At 57.7% G+C, this 22,030-nt stretch overlaps 1 protein-coding gene across 5 annotated transcripts in view; it reads right to left on the reverse strand.

The window, feature by feature from the left end:
* Positions 1–22,030, reverse strand: part of GRM7 (glutamate metabotropic receptor 7) — a 188,298-nt gene that overhangs the window by 70,863 nt on the left and 95,405 nt on the right. For all 5 annotated transcript variants that reach the window (XM_064156141.1, XM_064156140.1, XM_064156143.1 and 2 more), the window contains 2 exons: positions 6,470–6,611; positions 5,228–5,382 (listed from right to left, as the gene is read on the reverse strand). In XM_064156141.1, coding sequence (XP_064012211.1) covers positions 5,228–5,382; positions 6,470–6,611 — 297 coding nt within the window. The remainder of the gene's footprint in view (positions 1–5,227; positions 5,383–6,469; positions 6,612–22,030) is intronic.

Raw genomic sequence — 22,030 nt, forward strand, 5'->3', positions numbered from 1 at the left:
TGAGCTGGATGCAAGCAGAGAGAATCCGACCCTGATCGTTTCCCAGAGCCTGCTGCGAGCCACAGAGCTGCTCTCTGCTCTTCAGGTGGGTCACAGCTGCACAGAGCTCATCCTCCCCTGGCAAACACCAATCCCTGGGGCAGTGCAGCCCCAGCTCAAGATGGAGCAGCCCATCCAGGTTCATTAATGACAGCATGGAAGGGACCTCTGGAGACCACCCAGTCCAATCCCTCTGCCAGAGCAGGAGAATGCAGGGCAGGGCACACAGGAACATACACAGGCAGGGCTTGGAAGTCTCCAGAGGAGGGTCCACAGCCTCTCTGGGCAGCCTGCTCCAGGCCTCCAGCACCCTCACAGTCAAGGAGTGTCTGCTCATGTTGAGCTGGAACCTCCTGGGCTCCAGATTGTGCCCACTGTCCCTTGTCCTGTCACAGGGCACCTCTGAACAGAGCCTGGCCCCCGCCTCTTGTGCCCACCCTTCAGATATTTATCAGCATCAATCAGGTCTCCTCTCAGCCTTCTCCTTCCCAGGCTCAACTGCCTCAGGGCTCTCAGCCTGTCCTCCTCACACAGATTTTCCAGGCCCTGCAGCATCCTCATAGCCTCCACTTGATTCTCTCCAGTTTCTCCCTGTCCCTTTCAAACTGGGAAGCTGAGAGCTGGACACAACACTCCAGATGTGATCTCCTCAGGGCAGAGCAGCAGGAGAAGAGAACCTCTCCTGACTCGCTGACCACTCTTGCATCATTTCGTTTCCTGGTTTAAAGCTGCCCAGAGCAGAACAAACCAGAAGCAACTCAGCCCTGCTCAGAAAGGAAAGCACAGCACTAGAGCCACCATTCACCTTCTCTGTGGAAGACAAACAACTGCAGACCTCAAGGACACTGATGCTGGTTTGCAGCTCCAGCACTGCTTCTGGCTTGTTGAAGAGCTGAGCATCTGCTGGTGCTGGCCCTGATCCATCCTTCAACCATGGAGCTGGGAGCTCCAGGAGGCTGCACACCCCAGGCACAGCCATGGCTGCTGGAGTGGAATCACTCAGCTTCAGCAGGAGCAGAGAACCATGGAACTCTCTGGATGGAAAAGCTCTCTAAGGCCAGTGAGTCCAAGCAGCAAACCAAGCCATGGCCACAGCTCTCTGCATCACCTCCGGGCATGGGCACTCCACCACCTCCCTGGGCAGCCTCTGCCAGTTCCTCACCACTCTTGCAGCAAAGAAACTTTTCCTCATCTCCAATCTAAGCATCCCCTGACACAACTCCAGGTCACTTCCTCTCCTCCTATCACCTGAGACTAGGGAGCAGAGCCCAGCTGCAGCCTCCTCGCAGGGAGCTGTAAGCAAGAGACAGCAGGCAGAGCACCAGCAGGCTGAGGAAGGTTCTGCTCCTCCTCTGCTCTGCTCTAGCCAGGCCACATCTGGAATACTGAGTCCAGGTCTGGGCTCCCCAGCTCAAGACAGGCAGGGAATTGCTGGGGAGAGGCCAGGGCAGGCTGCAGAGCTGCTGAGGGGCCTGGAGCAGCTCTGGGAGCAGCACAGGCTGAGAGCCCTGGGGCTGAGAGCCTGCAGAAGAGCAGCCCCAGAGGGCAGCTGAGCAATGCTCAGCAAGAGGGAAAGGAGCTGTGGGGGGCAAGAGGCTGGGGCCAGGCTCTGCTCAGTGCTGCCCAGGCACAGCACAAGGGGAACTGGGCACAGACTGGAGCCCAGGAGGTTCTAGGTGAGCAGGAGGAGAAAGCTGTTGGGTGTGAGGGTGCATTGTGCACTTGGGGTGAAGGCCTTGGAGCTGCAGTGCCCTCTGCTCCCAGGGAGCTCCATCAGGAGTCTTCTGCTAACCTGGCACAGAGCCTACTGACCACGGAGGGAAGTAAAGCACAAAGAGATGCCTTTGAGGAGTGAAAGCAGAGCAGGCTCCGAAATCAGGAGGGATAGAGAAGTTCTCACAGCTCCCCTGAGCGTTCAGCTGGTGGTTACCTGCTGCCCTGCCCCACACCCCGCACAGCAGGCAGCCTGGGCGGCTGGGCTGCTGCTCAGGCCATGCTCCTCTGGGGCTAATTGAGTTCCACTCTGCTAATTGAGTTTGTTTGCATTGATTTATAGAGGAAATCAAGGCTCCTGATTTCATGGAGTTGATGTCATGGTCCGAGGCAGTGCGGGACGCAGGAGGCTGGGTGCTGGCTGATGAAAGGACAGCGCTCAAATGCGGCTCCCAGCTCCCTCCCAGCCGCGGCCAGACGCAATTACCACATCACAGGCGGGGAAGGGAAACAAAACAACCCACAGCAGGCTAAACGCAGGCAGGCAGACAATCCATACGGATAACAGCCTCGCTGAGCAAAGAAATGCTCATTCCTGAGGATTACTTACTCCTGGAAGCCACAGGCTGCACTCCTGCTGCTCGGGGTGGGGGAGAAGGAAGCAGAACTGCTGTGGAAGGGGAGATGCTGAGGGCTGAAACTCCTGGAAGCCACAGGCTGCACTGCCTGCTGCTCGGGGTGGAGGTAAAGGAACCAGATTTGGCCTAAAGGGGGAAATGCTGAGGGCTGGAAACTGCTCTAGAAGAATGGGAATTTGCTGTGTGTTCTTCCCCATCCCCTTCCTCCTCCTCCTCCTCAGAGGCCTGAGCAGATGGTGGCTACAGATGGCAATTAGGGATGGATGAACAAGACTGAAGAAGGTAAGAACCAGCCTGAACCTTCCAGAGCAGTCAGAGCAGCCAGGGAACATTTGCTCTTGACAGCTCCACTGCTGCACTGGGCTGCTTTGCTCTGCCTCTGCTTCCACACCCAGGACAAGGCCTGCTGCTGCTTGAGTGGTTTCCCCTTTCTGAGAGGTAAGACACGACCCAGGGCCCTCAGGACAGGTATCTGCTGGGTGGAGCTGCTCCTGGAGAAGGAATACGATGACTTGTGCAGGCCAAATGTTGCTCCAGCCTGTAGCAGGCTGCCCAGAGAGGCTGTGGAGTGTCCTTGTGTGGAGAGCTGCCAAGGCCAGCTGGGCACTGTGCTGCTGGGCAAGCTGCTGGGGGTGCCCTGCTGGGGCAGGGGCTGGGCTGGCTGAGCTCCAGAGCTCCCTTCCAACCTGGATGATCTCAGAGGTCTTCTCCAAACAGAACCTGACTCTCTCCCTGGCTCTGACTTAACTGACTCCCAAGCTGTCTTCTCAGCTCTTTGCCAAGCTCTTCCTTCCCCCCACCCCTTTCCAAGTGCAGGGGAGAAGCTGCTGCACATCACTAAAGCAGAGCAGGAGAAGCAGGGAGCTGCAGCAGGTGATGATCCCCAGAGGTCCCTTCCCACCCCCCATGCTGGCATCTTCGTGTGGGACACTTCTGCAGCCACCGATACCTGCAGCTGGTACTGAACCGAGTCCCTCCCCCTGAACCCTCTGTTTTGCTACCATCGCTGCTGCTGGCGTCCCAGAGCACAGCTCCTGCCTCCCTCCCTGCCCGTGGATGGGTAATGGAGAAGGAAAACATTGGCAAATAAACTTGGGAAGTTGCTATTTCGGAGTGCTTTTAGCAGATGTTTGTGTTTCCGTGTCAGAAACCCTCGGGGATGAATAGAGTGTGAAGAGACTATAAAAACCTCCTGCTCGCAGAGGCAGAAAGCTTCATTGTCTATCAACTTTACCTATTTATGGGGAAATAAGGCAGGAAAGTGCCTCCAGGGCTTAGAAAAACACCTAAATGGATGAAGCATCTCAGGGACCTGAGGAGAATGAGTGATGAGGGGAGACAGAGGCACAGGGAAAGGCAAACGTTTGGTGCTCAGGTGAGTGGAGACACCAGAAACACAACCCGGGTTGGCAGGGACCCTAAAGCCTGTCCAGTGCCAACCCTCTGCCAGGGGCAGGGACACCTCCCACCAGCACAGGCTGCTCAAGGACTCATCCAGACTGGCATTGGACACCCCCAGGGAGGTTGTGGAGCACAGAAGCACAGAATGTGATCAAAGATCACATTGGGTGCTTCTGTGCTCCACAAGCTCCCTGGGCAACCTGTGTCAGTGTCTTACCACCCTCAACCTATGCCAGGGTCTCACCACCCTCACTGTCAGGAATGTCTCTCTCCTCTCCACTCTCAGTCTCCCCTCTCCCAGCTCAAAGCCATTGTCCTTTGTCCTGGCACTCCCAGGCCTTGTCACAAGTCCCTCCCCAGCTCTCCTGGAGCCCCTTCAGGCCCTGGCAGCAGCTCTGAGGTGCCCCTGGAGCCTTCTCCTCTGCAGGCTGCACCCCCCCAGCTCCCTCAGCCTGTGCTCACAGCAGAGCTGCTGCAGCCCTGGCAGCATCTTTGTGGCCTCCTCTGGCCTCTCTCCAGCATCTCTGTGACCTCCTCCTGCTGGGGATAGCAGCACTGGAAGCAGGACTGGAGGTGAGGTCTGAGCAGAGCCAAGGGGCACCATCCTCTCTCCTGCCCTGCTGCCCACACTGCTCTGGCTGCAGCCAGCACTTGGCTGCCTGCTGGGCTGCAGGAGGGCACTGCTGGCTCCTGTGCAGCTGCTCAGCACCCAACACCTTCAGGGCTGCTCTCAGCCCTCTCTGCAGCCAGCCTGGATTTCAGCCTTGGCTTGGCCTATCTTTGTGAAGCAAGAGGCAACAGGGCTAAAGATCTGACCAAAGTTAAGAGGTGAAGCCAAGTTTAAAGCTGGAAACTGCTGATTTCACCAGGAAACTGTACTGCAGGAGCAAACTTTTCCTGCTGCTGCTGCTGCTGCTTCAGAGCTGATGCTTAAATTGCAGATTATTTCCTCTTGCAGTGTACACAGATGATGTGTTAAGATGTTTTTCATTTAGTTTCTATTAAGTGATAAAAGCCCTGTCACATCAGCACAGCCTTAATATCAGCTCTGGGAGCCTGCCTCTAATAAGGAACTGCTCAGCTGGGCTGGCAACGTGGAGCTTTCAGGTGAGGACTTTGCCCTTGAGGAGTGGAAATCAGGGTGGGGAGACACTGGCACAGGTTGAGGGTGGTGAGACACTGGCACAGGTTTCCCAGGGAGGTGTTCAGGACCAGGTTGGATGAGGCCTTGTGCAGCCTGTGCTGGTGAGAGCCCCATGGCAGTGGGGGCTGGCACTGGATGATCCTGAGAAGTCCCTTCCAAGCCAAGCCCATGCCCTGACTCTGTTCCAGGGCTGCACACAGTCACCCCCAGCAGGCGCAGACTCACTGTGAGCCTCACTCCTGCACCAGCAGCGTTGAGGAGGCAGGGCAGAGGCCAGCAGCTGAAGTCTTACCCTCTATGGTGGCCCTCTTGGGCAGGATGGTGATGGCTCCCTCTGCCACGTCCTCCTGCTGCAGCAGGGGGCTCACCTTGGAGCCCCACGTGTCCGAGCCCACCCAGAGGAAGTGGCCAACTTGATCTGCTCTCTTGGCCGCCGCCAGGATTTGCCTGTGGAGAAGAACATTCTGGTCACAGATTGGTTTCAGCTCAGCACAGAAACTGCCTGGGGGGAGTGGTGCAGGAAGAGCAGAAAGAGCAGAGCCCTGCAAGGCCCAGAGCTCAGAGCTGCCCTGTCCCATGCAGCACTGACTGAAGCTCTGCTACCTCCCCTGCCTCCTACGACTCAAAGCCTGACTCCACTCAGGCTTTTTCACTGAAGCTTCCTCCTGACCTCTTCCTGGGCAGCCTGCTCTGGGCTCTTCACTGAGAGGGCTCCCAGACACTGGAATGGCCTGCCCAGGGCAGTGCTGGACTCACCCTCCCTGCAGGTGTTTCAGCAGCACAGGGGCCTGGTGCCTAGGGGCATGGGGTAGTGCCTTCGGCGCTGGGAGGAGGCTTGGGCTGGCTGACCTCAGAGGTGTCTCCCAACCGGAGCTGCTCTGTGGTTTCCTCTTGTGCTACCACCTGACACCAGGCAGAAGAGACCAACCCTGACCCACCTGGCTCCAACCTCCTCTCAGGGAGCTGGAGAGAGCAGTGAGCACAACCTCCTCATCTCCACACTGCTCTTCCCAACAGGCACTTCCACAGCACAGGCTCACAGGCTCAGAGGCTCACAGGATGTTAGGGATTGGAAGGGACTCAAAGAGTTCATCCAGCCCAAACCCCCTGCCAGAGCAGGACCATCCAGTCTAGCTCAGGGCACACAGGAACACATCCAGACAGGCCTGGAAAGGCTCCAGAGAAGGAGACTCCACAACCTCTCTGGGCAGTCTGTGCCAGGGCTCTGGGACCCTTCCAGGCAAGAAGTTGCCCTTGTGCTGAGCTGGAACCTCCTGTGCTGCAGCTTCCATCCACTGCTGCTTGTCCTATCCCAGGGAGCAGTGAGCAGAGCCTGTCCTGTGTCCCCTCCACTCCTCCACTCCTCCTTGCTTGCTCTCTCCTCTCTGCACGCCCACGGAGCCCGAACGAATCCCTCCCTGGAGGCGCCCAAGGCCAGGCTGGGCTGGCAGAGCTGTCCCTGCCCGCGGCTGGGGGCTGGCACTGGACGAGCCCAGCCCTGCCGCGGCTCCCCGGCAGCCCCTGCCCTCCGGACCTGATGTCCTCGTCGCTGGCGAAGGTGACGACGGCTCTGGCGTTGGGCGTCTCCAGCAGCTGCCTGATGATCCTGTCGAAGTCGATGCTCCTGTCCTTGCGCTCCTGCGGGATCTTCAGCGACTGCGCGATGCAGAGCCCGCCTGGGGGGCAGAGAGGAGCGCTCAGCGCCGGGCACCGCGGCTGGCAGCGCAGCCCGCAGCGGGCAGTGCCTGCTCTCCGCGGGGAGCGTCCCGGGGCAGCCATGCAGCTGCTGCCCACCCGCACAGGCAGTCTCGCTGCTAGGCCACCTCGTGAGTGCTGTGCCCATTCTGGGCCCCTCCACTGCAGAGAGCTGCTGAGGTGCTGGAAGGTGCCCACAGCAGGGCAGCAAGGCTGGGGAGGGGCCTGGGGCACAAACCCTGTGAGGAGAGGCTGAGGGAGCTGGGGGGGTGCAGCCTGCAGCAGAGGAGGCTCAGGGCAGAGCTCATTGCTGCCTGCAATGTTAGAAGCTGTTCACAGCAAGAGTGATTGGCACTGGAATGGGCTGCCCAGGGAGGTGGTGGAGTGCCCATCCCTGGAGGTGGGTAAGAGGAGGCTGCATGAGGCACCTAGTGCCAGGGGTCAGCTAACAAGGGTTAGGGGACAGCCTGGACTCAGTGATCTCTGCAGCCTGCTTCATTCTGTGTGATTCACAGTGGGTAGGGTGGGGGCTTGAAGAGGGCAAAAACAGCAGAGAGAAGCATGTCCCAGACACAGCCTGCAGGCTGCTGAGCTGCTTTCGTGCTGGCACGGAGGGAGAGCAGAGGAAGCAGAGGGTGGATGTGGCCACAAGAGCAGTGCTGAGGCTCTCAGCTCTCCATCACTCCTGAACCAAAGCCTCTCTCTCCTAGGCCGTGCAGAGAACTCTGCCACTGGCATCTTTCTCTTCCTTTCCTGCTGCCAGAAAAGGCTTTTCCAGCAGCATCAAACCCAGGATGGGAACAGCAGGAGCAGGTCTGGCAGCTTCAGCCTCTCCAGCTGTGCTTTTAGCCAGCAAGGAAGCTGTGAAGCCCCACAACAACCCAAGGCTAAGGATGAGCCAACACAACAAATCAGGTCCTCAAACAAGCACTTGGCAATGATTTGGGTTTCCAGCCTCCAGTTCTCCCAGAGGTTGGGGGAACTCTGGCAAAGTGACCCAGCTGGTTGGGACTGCTCCCAGCATTAGAGTTCCCAAAGCTGGCAGCACTTGGAGGAGACACAGGAACATTCCAGCCCAAATCCACAGCAACCCAGACTGGGCAAGCAGGGGCAGTGCAAAGGCAACTTTGGGTCTCCCCTTCCCAGCACACTCTGAACCTAAGCCCACCACAGCCACCAAACTATCAAAGCACATCCCCAGATCCATCCTGATGCCCCCAAATCCACTCACCATGCCCACAACCATCAGACCACATCCCCAGATCCATCCTGATGCCCCCAAATCCACTCACCATGCCCACAACCACCAGACCACATCCCCAGATCCATCCTGATGCCCCCAAATCCACTCACCATGCCCACAACCACCAGACCACATCCCCAGATCCATCCTGATGCCCCCAAATCCACTCACCATGCCCACAACCACCAGACCACATCCCCAGATCCATCCTGATGCCCCCAAATCCACTCACCATGCCCCACAACCATCAGACCACGTCCCCAAAGTACCAAAGCATGCCCCCAAAGCCACCAAACTATGCCCCCAAAGCAGCCAGCCTTAAACCCCACTCCTGGCTGCCCCCCTGGGCTGCTGCCAGCTTCAGCTGTGCCTCTGGAGGGGCAGAGCCTGGGAGGAGCTGCCTGTGCCAGCTCCAGCAGCCAGGTGCCCAGCAGCTGGGGGGCACGAAGCCCCCAGCCCTGGTCTTTGGGGCTGTGGATGGATCTGGCCATCAAAGTGCTGCTGCAGTCTCCATGGCTACCCCTGGTTATCTGCTGATTCTGCTCCCCTACAACACTAAGTCCATTATTCTGCTTGCCTGCACTTCTCCAGCAGCTATTTCCTGCCTTATCACCACTTAATTGGATTATCAGGTAGCAAAAGAGACAATTTAACACTTTTCTGTTGTTGTTGTTGTTCCTTTCAAGATGCTTTATCTACAGAGAGGCACTTCCAGCGCTGCCCCCAAAGCATCCCCTTCTGAACGCTGGGCCTGCCCTGCTGCTGCCTGCTACCAGCAGCTCTCAATTAAAGCTCATTAAGAGGTTACCTTCGAGAGGAGCAGCTGCCGGGCGCTGCCTGCAGGAGGCTGTGACACCGCTGGGAGCACCGCCCGCAGCCAGGGGCCCCCGCGGCTGCTGCTGAGAGCCAGCCTGAGGGCTCCCCAAGGCTGCCCCAGCCAGGGCTCCGCGGGCTCGGGGGGCTCCCCCCAGGCTAACTACCAGGTCTGGCACTCGGCCTTGGGCCAAAGCAAAGCTCAGCCTGCAGCTCCTCCGACCCCCCTGCTCTCCCCAGCCCACCCCCGATGCCCTACTGCACAGACGCAGCCCATGGCTCAGCCTGGCATGGCTCAGCCTGGCATGGCTCAGCCTGGCACAGCTGCTCCTCCTCTGACAGGGATCTGCTGCCCACAGAGAGCATCCCGGAGCTGTGTCCTGGAGTGAGCCAGAGCAGAGCTGGGGCTGGGCAAGGCTGGCACTGCCCAGCTCAGCCTCTGCTCATGAAGCCCTTGCTGAAGTCCAGGGCAACTTGGCACAGCCAGGGGCTGCTGCCAGCAGGCAGAAGCTGATCTGCCCAGACCAAAGCCCCTCGGGAGCCAGCGTGGTCCCACCGTGGCCCTGCCCAGGGATGCAGGATGCTCAGCACAGCCTGAGCTGCAAGCTCTGTGACACAAATGCAAGCAGGAAACCTCAGACTGCACAAGGGGAAATAAATCAAAGAGTCTGACAGTTTGGGATTGCCCAAAGGAGAGGAATTAATTGGGGAGGAAGCAAAATAAACATCAAAGGCATGGAGCAGGTTTTTTTCCTTTCCCACCCATTTTGTTGCCCATTTTCTGTGTCACTGCTGGGAGTTGGACAGGCCTGGAGGTGCTGCACATGGAACTTATCAGCTGCTGGGAACTGGACTGTGAAACCTCCATGGTCCTGCAGCAGAAACAGCAAGCACAGAGTCACAGAGTGCACTGGGCTGCCCCCCAGGCTCCAAGGGCATCCTGCCCAAGCCCCTGCAGCAGGGACACCCCCAGCCACAACAGGCTGCACAGGGACACATCCAGCCTGATCCTGAATGCCTCCAGGGATGGGGCCTCGAGCACAGCCCTGGGCAGCCTGTGCCAGTCTCTGCCCACCCTCTCTGTGCAGAGCTTCCTCCTGCTGCCCAACCTACCTCTGCCCTGCTCCAGTTCCAAACCACTGCCCTCGGCCTGTCCCCACAGCCCTGCTGAGCAGCCCCTGCCCAGCTGCCTGCAGGTGCTGAAATGCAGCTCTCAGCTCTCCCTGCAGCCTTTGGCAGGCTGAACAGCTCCAGCCCTCTCAGCCTGTCCCCACAGGGGACACAGCCCCCAGCTGTGCAAGGGCAGGTTCAGGCTGGATATTGATAGGAAGTTGTTGTCAGAGAGAGTGATTGGCATTGGAATGGGCTGCCCAGGGAGGTGGTGGAGTGGCCATGGCTGGAGGTGTTGCAGCCAAGCCTGGCTGGGGCACTTAGTGCCATGGTCTGGGTGGTTGGGCAGGGCTGGGTGCTGGGTTGGGCTGGCTGAGCTTGGAGCTCTCTGCCAGCCTGCTGGTTCTGTGATTCTAAGCACAGGCATGGCCTAGCTCCTGGCTGCTGCTGCTCTCCAACAAGGCTCTGCCACAGCTCACAGTGACCTCATCAGAGCTGGCAGCAGACTCCGGAGCTGGCCCGGGCCCAGCAAGTGCATTTTGGCTCTGCAGTAGGTCTGTAACCCCACCCAGGCAAGCCACAAGTCTGGGGGGGCAGCTTCAGGAGCAGCAGAAGCTTCCTCAGCACACAGTGTGCCTGACCCAGCAGCTGGGAAGCCACCACTGCTCCGCAGCCTTCTGCACTGGCTGCAGGCAGAGCCCTGGCAGGTGGCTCCCACCTGCTGGACCTGAGCTCCCGCAGCACAGAGCTCTTCGACCAGAGCATGCCACCTCCAGAGACCAGCAGCCCAAGCTCCCTGCCACAGCAGGGTCACCTTCAGCAGGGCACACAGGAATGCACCCAAGTGGGTCTTGAAAGCCTCCAGACAGGACACTCCACAGCCTCTCTGGGCAGCCTGCTCCAGGCCTGCAGCACCCTCACACCAAACAACTTTCTCCTGCTGCTGAGGTGGTACCTCCTGGGCTCCAGTTTGCATCCACTGCCTCCTGTCCCAGCAGAGCCTGGCCCCTTCTTCTTGCCCCCCACCCCTTGGATATTTGTAGACATCAATGAGATCTCCTCTCAGCCTTTCCTTCTCACACACGTTCCAGGCCCTTCAGCATCCTCACCACCTCCACTGGGCTCTCTCCAGTCTATCCCTGTCCTCTGGAACTGAAGAGCTCAGACCTGGACATGCTGCTCCAGCTGTGGCCTCAGCAGGGCAGAGCAGAGGGGGAGGAGAAGCTGCTTTGCCCTGCAGTCCTCACTGACTGTCTTCTGAAGGGGCTTTTCAAGGCCCAGCCCACTCAGGACAAGGTTCTGCTCTCTTTAGTGCTGAGCTCCAGAGGTGCAGGCAGCATTGGTCAACATTTAGACTATTTAGTGGCAGAAAGGGGGGGGATGGCTGCAGAAATCATCCCTCCAGGAAAGCCCACACCACCCTGCAAGGCACCCACAGACACCATCCACCTGTAAAGCCTCCACTTGCACCCCTACAGCTGGAGTTAGAGGCGCAGAGGAGAAGGAAGGCAGCAAAGCTCCTTTGCCTTCAGAGCAGAGGAGCAGAGGGGAGCCAGGCTTTTGCTTTCCCTTTGCTGCACACAACCAACAGCCCAGAGCTGAGCACTGCAACTTGTGGGAATCAAACACACAGACCAAAGCCCTCCAGGCTGTGGGAAGGGATCTTGAGAGCTGCTGACAATTCCTGGCTGGAGGGGACACAGGGGAGAGGGGCAGGAAGGCTTCACAGGAGGTGCTCTTCAAACCTACAATTTGCAGGCTCAAGAGAGCAACTTACCAAAGTCACTGAAGCAGAGTCAGGAGACTGGGTTGGGTTGGGAGGGACCCTCAAAGATCAGCCAGTTCCAACCCCCTGCCATCACCCCTTGTCCTGTCACTGGGCTTTGAGCTGGGAGGGCAGATTGAGACTAGAGAAGAGGAAGAAACTCTGGGCAGTGAGGGTGGTGAGACCCTAGCACAGATTGAGGGTGGTGAGATCCTGGCACAGCTTGCCCAGGGAGGTTGTGGAGCACAGAAGCACCCAACGTGATCAAAGATCAAAGATCACGTTGGGTGCTTCTGTGCTCCACAACCTCCCTGGAGGTGCTCAGGGCCAGGCTGGATGAGGCCTTGAGCAAGCTGGGCTGCTGGGAGGTGTCCCTGCCCATGGCACTGAGCTTTGAGGCCCCTTCCAACCCAATCCATTCAGTAGTCTCTGAGCCATCTGAAGCTTGCACTCCTGCAGCCAACAGCTCACGGCAGGAGCAGTGCAGCAGACACTTCCTCTTCATCTTATTAACCTGAAGTTCATTTTCTCGTTAATTAAATGTTGTTGGCACTAATTGAATGTTCCTCTCATTACCACCAGGAGGTCCTCTGCTCCTCCGGGAGTGGCTTTTGCAGGGACACAGACCTGCAGACTCCATCGGTCTCACCGTGTGAGCAGGAGGAGGACTCAGTGTCAGGTTTGGCTGAGCTCTGTCTCCTGCAGTCTCACCTCACTGCACTCTGCCCCCAGACCTCTTCAGGCTGCAAGCTAAGGGAGAATGAGAAGGCAGAAAGAAAGACGTGGGAGAGTGGGGCTGGTTTGGTCCTCCAGCCCCAGGGCAGGGCTGGCATTGCCAGAAGGCATAAACTCAAGCTAAGGGGGACAGCAAAGTGCAGGGCACTGCTGCAGAAGCTGTCAGACAGAGCCAGAGATCACAGGATCCAAAGGTGGTGAGGGCTGGAAGGGACCTCTGCAGGTCACTCAGTCCAACTCCTCTGCTCGAGCAGGGCACCCACAGCAGGGCCACAAAGGCCTTTCTCAGACCATGCAGGCTGGATGAGGCCTTGAGCAATCTGTTCCAGTGGGAGGTGTCCTGCCTGTGGCAGGAGGTTGGAACTGGATGAGCTTTGAGGTCTCTTCCAACCCAAACCATTCCATGACTCTGTGGCTCTGTGGCAAAGCCTCTGCACAACAAGAGGGCAGAGGAAGACTACCTCCATGATGGCCATCAGCCCTCTTTAACCTGCTTGGCTCTGCACTCTGATGTGGCTTTGCTGGAGGTGGCTCCAGAGCTGCCCAGCTGGCACCTGCCACCGTGCTGCAGCTCCTCCCCAGCAGCTGGAGCTGGCTGTGCTGAGGCAGTGTGTTGAGTCATGACTCTTCCTCCCCAGCCCAGCCCCACTCCCCAGGCAGTGTCACTTCTCCATTTGTTAATCCATAGTTAATTCCTAAGTCACAAAACACTGTGGCTCTCCAGATAAGCTCTGCAAATGCCCTCCTACACAGAGCCTTCCTGGCTGTCTCCTGGGATACTGCTGATAACAAGCAAGAATTGTCTGCTTCAAATATTAATGAGGGAGCTGGAGGGCAGGGGATGATGCAGGGGAGCTGGGGTGGGAACCAAGCCCAGAGAGGGGTGAGGCAAGGGGGAAAGAGGATGAGAGGCAAGGTGGAGGCTTGCAAGGGTCAGGTAAGAACTGGTGAAAACACCACTGAGAATCCTAGACCAGGTTGGGTTGGAAGGGACCTGAAAGCTCACCCAGTGCCAACCCCCGCCACAGGCAGGGACACCTCCCACCAGCCCAGGTTGCCCAAGGCCTCATCCAGCCTGACCTGGAACACCTGCAGGGAGGGATGCTCACAAGCTGAGGGAGCAGAAGCAGCTCTGCTCTTGTGGCTGGGAATGGGAAGCCCACAGCAGGAAGGTCTACAAATGTCTCATTTGAGAAGCAGCAGAACAAACCTGCAGCATCTTCATTTCTCCTCCCTGGGCAGCTCCTGGCACACAGAAGCAGCTCACAAGATGAGATGAAACCTTTCCTAAAGCCACAAAATCACAGGGCCCAGCTGCCTGCTGGGGAGGGACAGGGAACTGCTGGGCACAGGCCAGCAAAGGCTGCAGAGCTGCTGAGGGGCCTGGAGCAGCTCTGGGAGCAGCACAGGCTGAGAGCCCTGGGGCTGAGAGCATGCAGAAGAGCAGCCCCAGAGGGCAGCTGAGCAATGCTCAGCAAGAGGGAAAGGAACTGTGGGGGGCAAGAGGCTGGGGCCAGGCTCTGCTCAGTGCTGCCCAGGCACAGCACAAGGGGCACTGGGCACAGACTGGAGCCCAGGAGGTTGCATGTGAGCAGGAGGACAAAGTTGTTTGCTCTGAGGATGCTGGAGGCCTGGAGCAGGCTGCCCAGAGAGGCTGTGGAGTGTCCTGGTGTGGAGAGCTGCCAAGGCCAGCTGGGCACTGTGCTGCTGGGCAAGCTGCTGAGGGTGCCCTGCTGGGGCAGGGGCTGGGCTGGCTGAGCTCCAGTCCAGGCCCCCCTGGGACTCTGTGATCCCTTTGGTTTCGAAGATCCTTCTTTTAAATGACCAGCTCTGGCCCCTTCGCCTCTGCCTCTCACTGGGGCTGAGGTCACTGCCTCCAGACTCTTTTCTCTTCCAAGCATCAATCCAGAATTATTTAATTCTCAGCTCCTTCATTAAAAATTCAATATTAATTTGCTAGGAGGAACAAAAAGAAGCCTTCCATCCTTTCAGCCTGCTATTGATGTGTCTGCCAGGACACTTCTGTTTGGCCATGTCACCTGCTCACCACTCAGTCACCTCTGGAAAATAGGGATGCATTTATCTCCCTCTGCTTGGCATCAGCAGGCAGTGACCTGCAGAAGATCTGCAAGGCAGGATGGCACTGCCACCCTTCACAGCTGGGTGCCTGGAACCACCATGACACAAAGAATTCCATCCAGCAGGGCAAGGGAGGGGATTCTGCCCCTTGGCTCTGCTCTCCTCACACCCCACCTGCAGCCCTGGGTGCAGTTCTGCAGCCCCCAGCACAAGCAGCACATGGAAGTGTTGGAGCCAGTGCAAAGGAGGCCACCAAGATGCTGAGAGGGCTGCAGCAGCTCTGCTGTGAGCACAGGCTGAGAGAGTTGGGGCTGTGCAGCCTGGAGAGGAAAAGGCTTCCAGGAGAGCTTGGAGTGGCCTTGCAGGATGTGCAGGGGGCTGCAGGAGGGCTGGGGAGGGACTAGTGACAAGGTCTGGTGATGGCAGGAGGAGGAGGAATGGGCTTGAAGTGGCAGAGGGGAGGTTGAAACTGGATGTGCAGAAAGGGCTCTTGGCAGTGAGGGTGGTGAGACACTGGCACAGGTTGCCTAGGGAGGTTGTGGAGCACAGAAGCACCCAATGTGGTCAAAAATCACCTGCAGCCAGGTGGGGTTGGGCTCTGCTGCCAGGCAGCCAGCAACAGAACAAGGGGACACAGCCTCAAGCTGTGCCAGGGCAGGTCCAGGCTGGCTGTTACACAGTATCACAGTATCACAGTATCACCAAGGTTGGAAGAGACCTCACAGATCATCAAGTCCAACCCTTTACCACAGTGCCCAAGGCTAGACCATGGCACCAAGTGCCACATCCAACCTTGCCTTGAACTGCCCCAGGGACGACGACTCCACCACCTCCCCAGGCAGCCCATTCCAGTGCCTAATGACTCTCTCAGTGAAGAACTTTCTCCTCACCTCGAGCCGAAATTTCCCCTGGCGCAGCCTGAGGCTGTGTCCTCTTGTTCTGGAGCTGGCCACCTGAGAGAAGAGAGCAACCTCCTCCTGGCCACAACCGCCCCTCAGGTAGTTGTAGACAGCAATAAGGTCACCCCTGAGCCTCCTCTTCTCCAGGCTAAACAACCCCAGCTCCCTAAGCCTCTCCTCGTAGGGCTTGTGCTCAAGGCCTCTCACCAGCCTCGTCGCCCTTCTCTGGACACGCTCAAGCATCTCAGTGTCCTTCCTAAACTGGGGGGCCCAGAACTGAACGCAGTACTCGAGGTGTGGTCTGACCAGTGCAGAGTACAGGGGCAGAATGACCTCCCTGCTCCTGCTGACCACACCACTCCTGATACAAGCCAGGATGCCACTGGCTCTCTTGGCCACCTGGGCACACTGCTGGCTCATGTTCAGGCGGGTATCAATCAGTACCCCCAGATCCCTCTCTGTCTGGCTGCTCTCCAGCCACTCCGACCCCAGCCTGTATCTCTGCATGGGGTTGTTGTGGCCAAAGTGCAGCACCCTGCACTTTGAGCTATTGAACCCCATCCCATTGGCCTCTGCCCATCTGTGCAGGCGGTCAAGGTCCCGCTGCAGAGCCCTTCTGCCCTCCAGCTCAGTCACATCTGCCCCCAGCTTAGTGTCATCTGCAAACTTGCTGATGACTGACTCGATGCCCTCATCCAGATCATCTATGAAGATGTTAAAGAGGATGGGGCCCAGCACAGATCCCTGAGGGACACCACTAGTGACAGCTGCCAGCTGGATGTGGCACCATTCACCACCACTCTCTGGGTCCGGCCCTCCAGCCAGTTCCTAACCCAGCACAGAGTGTTACCATCCAAGCCGCGGGTTGACAGCTTAGCCAGCAGTTTGCTGTGGGGGACAGTGTCAAAGGCCTTGCTGAAGTCCAGATAGACCACATCCACAGGCCTCCCCACATCCACCAAGCGGGTCACCTGATCATAGAAGGAGATCAGGTTAGAAAGGCAGGATCTGCCCTTCCTAAACCCATGCTGGCTGGACCTGAGATCTTTGCCATCCCTCAGGTGCGCAGTTATTGGCCCCAAGAGAACCTGCTCCATCAGTTTCCCTGGCACTGAGGTCAGGCTGACGGGTCTGTAGTTCCCAGGTTCCTCCATCCGACCCTTTTTGTGGATGGGGACCACGTTGGCCATTTTCCAGTCTCCTGGAACCTCTCCGGTGAGCCAGGACTGCTGGAAAATGATGGAGAGTGGCTTGGCCAGCTCAGCTGCCAGCTCTCTCAGCACCCTGGGATGGATCCCATCTGGTCCCATGGACTTGTGGGTGTCCAGATGGCTCAGCAGGTCCTGAACTAATTCCTCATGAATTTCCAGGGGAACACACTGCTCCCCGACCCCATCCCCCAGTTTAAGAGGCCATTTGCATCCTCCTCCTCTCTCCTTACTGTTGAAAACTGAGGCAAAGAAGGCATTCAGGACCTCTGCCTTTGCTTCATCATCAGTTATAGTGTTCCCCTCCTGGTCCAGTAAGGAGTGGAGGGTCTTCTTGCCCTTCCTTTTAGCATTGATAAATTTATAAAAGTGTTTTTTGTTAAATTTCACGGAAGTGGCCAGCCTAAGTTCTAGCTGAGCCTTAGCCTCTCTAATTTTTCTCCTACATAGTCTGGCTACCTCCTTAAACACATCAGGAGAAGCCTTCCCCTCCTTCCAGAGGCGATACACCCTCTTTTTCTCCCCCACTTCCTTCAGGAGCTCTTTGCTCATCCAGGCTGGTCGCCTCCCCCTGCGGCTCATCTTTCGGCATGTGGGAACTGCCAGTTCCTGTGCCTTCAAGAGCTCCTGTTTAAAGTAAGTCCAACCATCCTGGACCCCTTTGTTCTCAAGAACTGCTGCCCAGGGGACATTGGAAATAAGTTCCTTGAGCAAATTGAAGTTTGCCCTCCTAAAGTCCAAGGTGTAGGTTTTGTTGAGGTGCCTCCCTACCTCCCTGTATATTGAAAACTCCACTAACTCGTGGTCGCTACACCCTAGGCAGCCTCCCACTATCACATCTCCTACCAGCCCTTCTCTGTTGGAGAGCAGCAGGTCAAGCTGAGCTTGACCCCTAGTAGGCTCGTTTAACAGTTGAGTCATGAAGCTGTCCTCCATGCACTCCAGAAATCTCCTGGACTGCCTCCTCTCTGCTGAATTAAGTTCCCAGCAGATATCTGGCAGGTTAAAGTCACCCACAAGGACAAGATCTGAAGATCTTGAGACAGCCTCCAACTGTTTGTAAAATATCTCATCTGTTCCCTCATCCTGGTTGGGTGGTCTGTAACAGACTCCAACCAGGATGTCAGATTTATTAGTCCTACCTCTGATTTTAATCCACAGGGTCTCTACCCCTTCATCCCTCACTTCTAGCTCAATGGCATGGAGTGACTCTCTAATATACAGGGCCACCCCTCCTCCTCTTCTCCCTTGCCTATCTCTCCTGAAAAGGTTATATCCCTCCAGTATAACAGCCCAGTCCTGTCTGTCGTCCCACCAAGTTTCTGAAATGGCAACTACATCGTAGTCCCCCTGGTGGACCAGGACTTCCAATTCCTCCTGTTTGTTACCCAAGCTGCGTGCATTGGTGTAGATACACTTCAGCTGGGCTCTCGATTCAATTGTCCTTAGTTTCCTTCCATCTCTCTCCTTCTCAGAGAGAGTAATTTCCTCACCCACCCCCTTCAGACCTAGTTTAAAGCCCGCCTAATGAGCCCTGCCAACTCCAGTGCCAGGACTCTCCTGCCCTTCCTAGATAACTGCACCCCATCACAAGCCAGCAGGTCCGGCGCAGTAAAAGTTCCCCCATGATCAAAAAACCCAAAACGCCGCCGCTGTTAGGAAGTTGTTGGCAGAGAGAGTGATTGGCATTGGAATGGGCTGCCCAGGGAGGTGGTGGAGTGGCTGTGGCTGGAGGTGTTGCAGCCAAGCCTGGCTGGGGCACTGAGTGCCATGGTCTGGTTGGTTGGGCAGGTCTGGGTGCTGGGTTGGGCTGGCTGAGCCTGGAGCTCTCTCCCAGCCTGGCTGGTTCTGTGCTTCTATGACTTTAAAATCCTTCTTTCACTCCTAAGACACAGAAGCTGCAGGGCTGCTGCTGGGAACAGGAGGAGAAAGCTCACAGCAAGGATCCCATTTCCCAGCTCATCATTACCTGCCCATCCCACTGCATAGCAGCAGCTGCTGGAGCCTGGTGTCAGGAGGAGGAGAGGACAGGAGAGGTTTAATCCTCTCCACTGCTTTGTGCCCTGTTCTGCTTTGTCACCGGGGAGCAGAGTGGTGCTGCAGCCCAGCTCCCGTGGCTGCTGCGGGGCTGTGCTGGGCAGCTCCACTGCCCCTCCAGCGCAGGGCTCAGAGGACTGCGGGCAGGAAGCATCAGCAGGGGATGCGCTGCTGCCGCGCTCAGCTCCTGCGCCTCGGTGCGCCCTGAGCAGAGCACCCCCCGGACGCCCCATCCCAGCTGCCTCCTCGGATCGCCCCCGGCCTCAGCAGCGCCCCCGGCGGCTCTGCCAGCGCGCTGGGCGGGCACGGACACGCTGAGCTCCATCCATGGCTGATGCCCTGCTGCCGGGCATGGCACCGTGGGCATGGTGCTGCGGGCATGGCACCGTGGGCATGGTGCTGCGGGCATGGCACTGTGGGTATGGCACCCTCACAACAAACAACTTTCTCCTCCTGCTCAGATGCAACCTCCTGGGCTCCAGTCTGTGCCCAGTGCCCCTTGTGCTGTGCCTGGGCAGCACTGAGCAGAGCCTGGCCCCAGCCTCTTGCCCCCCACAGCTCCTTTCCCTCTTGCTGAGCATTGCTCAGCTGCCCTCTGGGGCTGCTCTTGTGCAGGCTCTCAGCCCCAGGGCTCTCAGCCTGTGCTGCTCCCAGAGCTGCTCCAGGCCCCTCAGCAGCAGTTCATGCAGAGCCCAGAACTGGACCCAACACTCCAGATGTGGCCTTCCTAGGGCAGAGGACAGGGGGAGGAGACCCTCCCTTGACCTGCTGGCCACACTCTTCTTCATGCACCCCAGGAGACCCCACAGGCCCACCTGCTCTCCCAGGTCCTTCTCCACAGAGCTGCTTCTCAGGGGCCAGCTCCTCACCTGTACTGCTGCAGGGGCTTATTTGTGGCCTTATTTCATAAAGCTTTGTCTAAACCTTGAGATGAAAACGAGACCTGGACTCTTGCTGCTGGTGGAACCTCACAGAGCTGCCTACAGACGCCTGCTAACACCCAGAGAGACGTGGGGTGGCACAGGGCCTCCTGCCACACTGCCTGCACAGGAGCCAGGAGGGTGGGCAGGAGCTGCTGCAGCTCTTGTGAGCCAAGCTGGGAACACAGTTTTGTGCTGCTTTCCTTCTTTCCCCCTGCAGGAGCAGAGCTCCAGAGCAGAGCACAAGAGCACCGTGGGGGGAAGCAGGAGTGCAGAGGCAGCTGAGATGATCACTGCCCACCCCCAGCCCACTGCCCAGCACTGCCCCTCCCTTGTCTGCCAGCCAGCAAAGCAGCTGGGCAGCAGCCTGGCTGGGGCAGACCAGCTCAGCTCCTCTCTCTTTACCTTAACAGGAGGCCTCACCAGGCTGAGGAGATGACTTCTAGAAGTTCATTTTCCCCAGGAGAATCTTTTTGAGCAGAAGGCAGCTAAAGGCAGCATTTTGTCCTCCAGGAATATGATTTACTGGGCTGATCCTCATCAGGAAAATCATCCCTGGCAGATGAATGACTTTATCTCCTGCTGCCTCACCAGGAGATGCTCTAACAGGGCTTCCTGGCACCCTCCCCTCATGTCCTCCCTGCTAGGAGCTTGGCATCTACCACCTCCAGCCTGCTAACAGATCTTTGCTTAGGGGAAAACACCAGGATAATCTGATCATGGAATTAGGAAGGCTGGAAGAGACCTCTAAATCATCAAGTCCAACCAGCAACTCAGCACCACCATGTCCGTGGAATTATTAAGGTTGGAAAAGACCTCTAAGAGCATCAAGTCCAAGCACCAGCCCAACACCACCATGCCCACAGACTCACTGAGGCTGCAAAGACCTCTAATCATGAAGTGCAACTGCCAACTCAGCATAAGAGGACAGTATCATAGAATCAGCCAGGCTGGCAGAGAGCTCCAAGCTCAGCCAGCCCAACCCAGCACCCAGCCCTGCCCAACCAACCAGACCATGGCACTAAGTACCCCAGCCAGGCTTGGCTGCAACACCTCCAGGCACAGCCACTCCACCACCTCCCTGGGCAGCCCATTCCAGTGCCAATCACTCTCTCTGCTAACAACTTCCTAACAGCATCCAGCCTGGACCTGCCCTGGCACAGCTTGAGGCTGTGTCCCCTTGTTCTGTTGCTGGCTGCCTGGCAGTAGAGCCCAACCCCAACTGGTCACAGCCTCCCTGCAGGCAGCTGCAGACAGCAATGAGCTCTGCCCTGAGCCTCCTGAACTTCAAAGCCTGCAGGGCACAGCTTTGCTTTCCAAGACAGAGCAATCCCAGCCCCACCTGGCTACAGCCTCCCTTCAATCTTAAAGGCTGGAAAATCTTTAAGGTTTCCAATCTTTGAGGTTGGAAAAGACCTCTAGGATGCAGAGATGGCACTGGGTTGGAAAGGACCCTCCCAGTTCACCTTGGCCACCCCCCTGCAGCAGCAGGGACACCTCCAGCTGAAGCAGGCTGCCCAGGGCCACATCCAGCCTGACCTTGAATGTCTGCAGGGATGTGGCCCTGAGCACAGCCCTGGGCAGCTGCAAGAATTCTAAGCCTTGGTGGTTCCATGGCTTTGGGTGTCCAGACCTTTTCTGACTCCTGGAGCTATGAAGAGGCTCCTTGCCCTGAGCAGCACAGTCACTGCTCTGCTGCTGGGTGGCTTGGGTGGTTGGTCTGTGTCCTGAAGATGACAAAGTGCCTCCTGCAGTCTCTGGAAGAAATAATGGGTTTAAATCTGCTGTAGTAACTTCCTGCTAACAGAGTTAGTGCCTGGGAATGGAACCAGCCCTCCTGCATGGCAGCCTTCACAAAAAGCAGAGCAGCAGAGCCAAGAAAGCATCTTCATCTAGACCTTGGAGAGGTCCTGGGCTGGTGCCCAGCAGTATGGGCAGCAGGAGCAGGGAGAAGATTCTGCCCCTCTGCTGAGACCCCCCCCTGCAGTGCTGGGGCAGCTCTGGAGTCCTCAGCACAGACAGGGACCTGTTGGAGCAGGGCCAGAGGAGGCCACAGCAGTGCTGGCAGGGCTGGAAAGGCTCTGCTGTGAGCACAGGCTGGGAGAGCTGGGGGTGAGCAGCCTGGGGAAGAGAAGGCTCCAGGGAGAGTTCAGAGCAGCCTGCCAGTACCTGAAGGGGCTGCAGGGGAGCTGGGGAGGGACTTGTGACAAGGGCTGGGAGTGCCAGCATGAGGGACAGTGGCTTTATGCTGGGAGAGGGGAGAGTGAGATGAGATGAGATGAAGAAGAAATTCTGGACAGGGAGGGTGGGCAGACACTGGCACAGGCTGCCCAGGGAGGCTCTGGATGTCTCCTGCCTGGGGGTGTTCAGGGCCAGGCTGGATCAGGCCTTGAGCAAGCTGTGCTGGTGGGAGGTGTCCCTGCCCATGGCAGGGGTTGGCACTGGCTGAGCTTTCAGGTCCCTTCCAACTCAAGCCATTCCATGCAGCTGACACTTCTGGAGCTAGGTTCTGTGCCATTAGCACCTCCTGGGTCATTTGCTTCCTCTCCTCCTGCTCCTCCCAACAGCTGCATGTGGAGAGCCACATGGAG

The sequence above is a fragment of the Pogoniulus pusillus genome, chromosome 16 (genome assembly GCF_015220805.1).
Source record: "Pogoniulus pusillus isolate bPogPus1 chromosome 16, bPogPus1.pri, whole genome shotgun sequence".
Lineage (NCBI taxonomy): Eukaryota > Metazoa > Chordata > Aves > Piciformes > Lybiidae > Pogoniulus > Pogoniulus pusillus.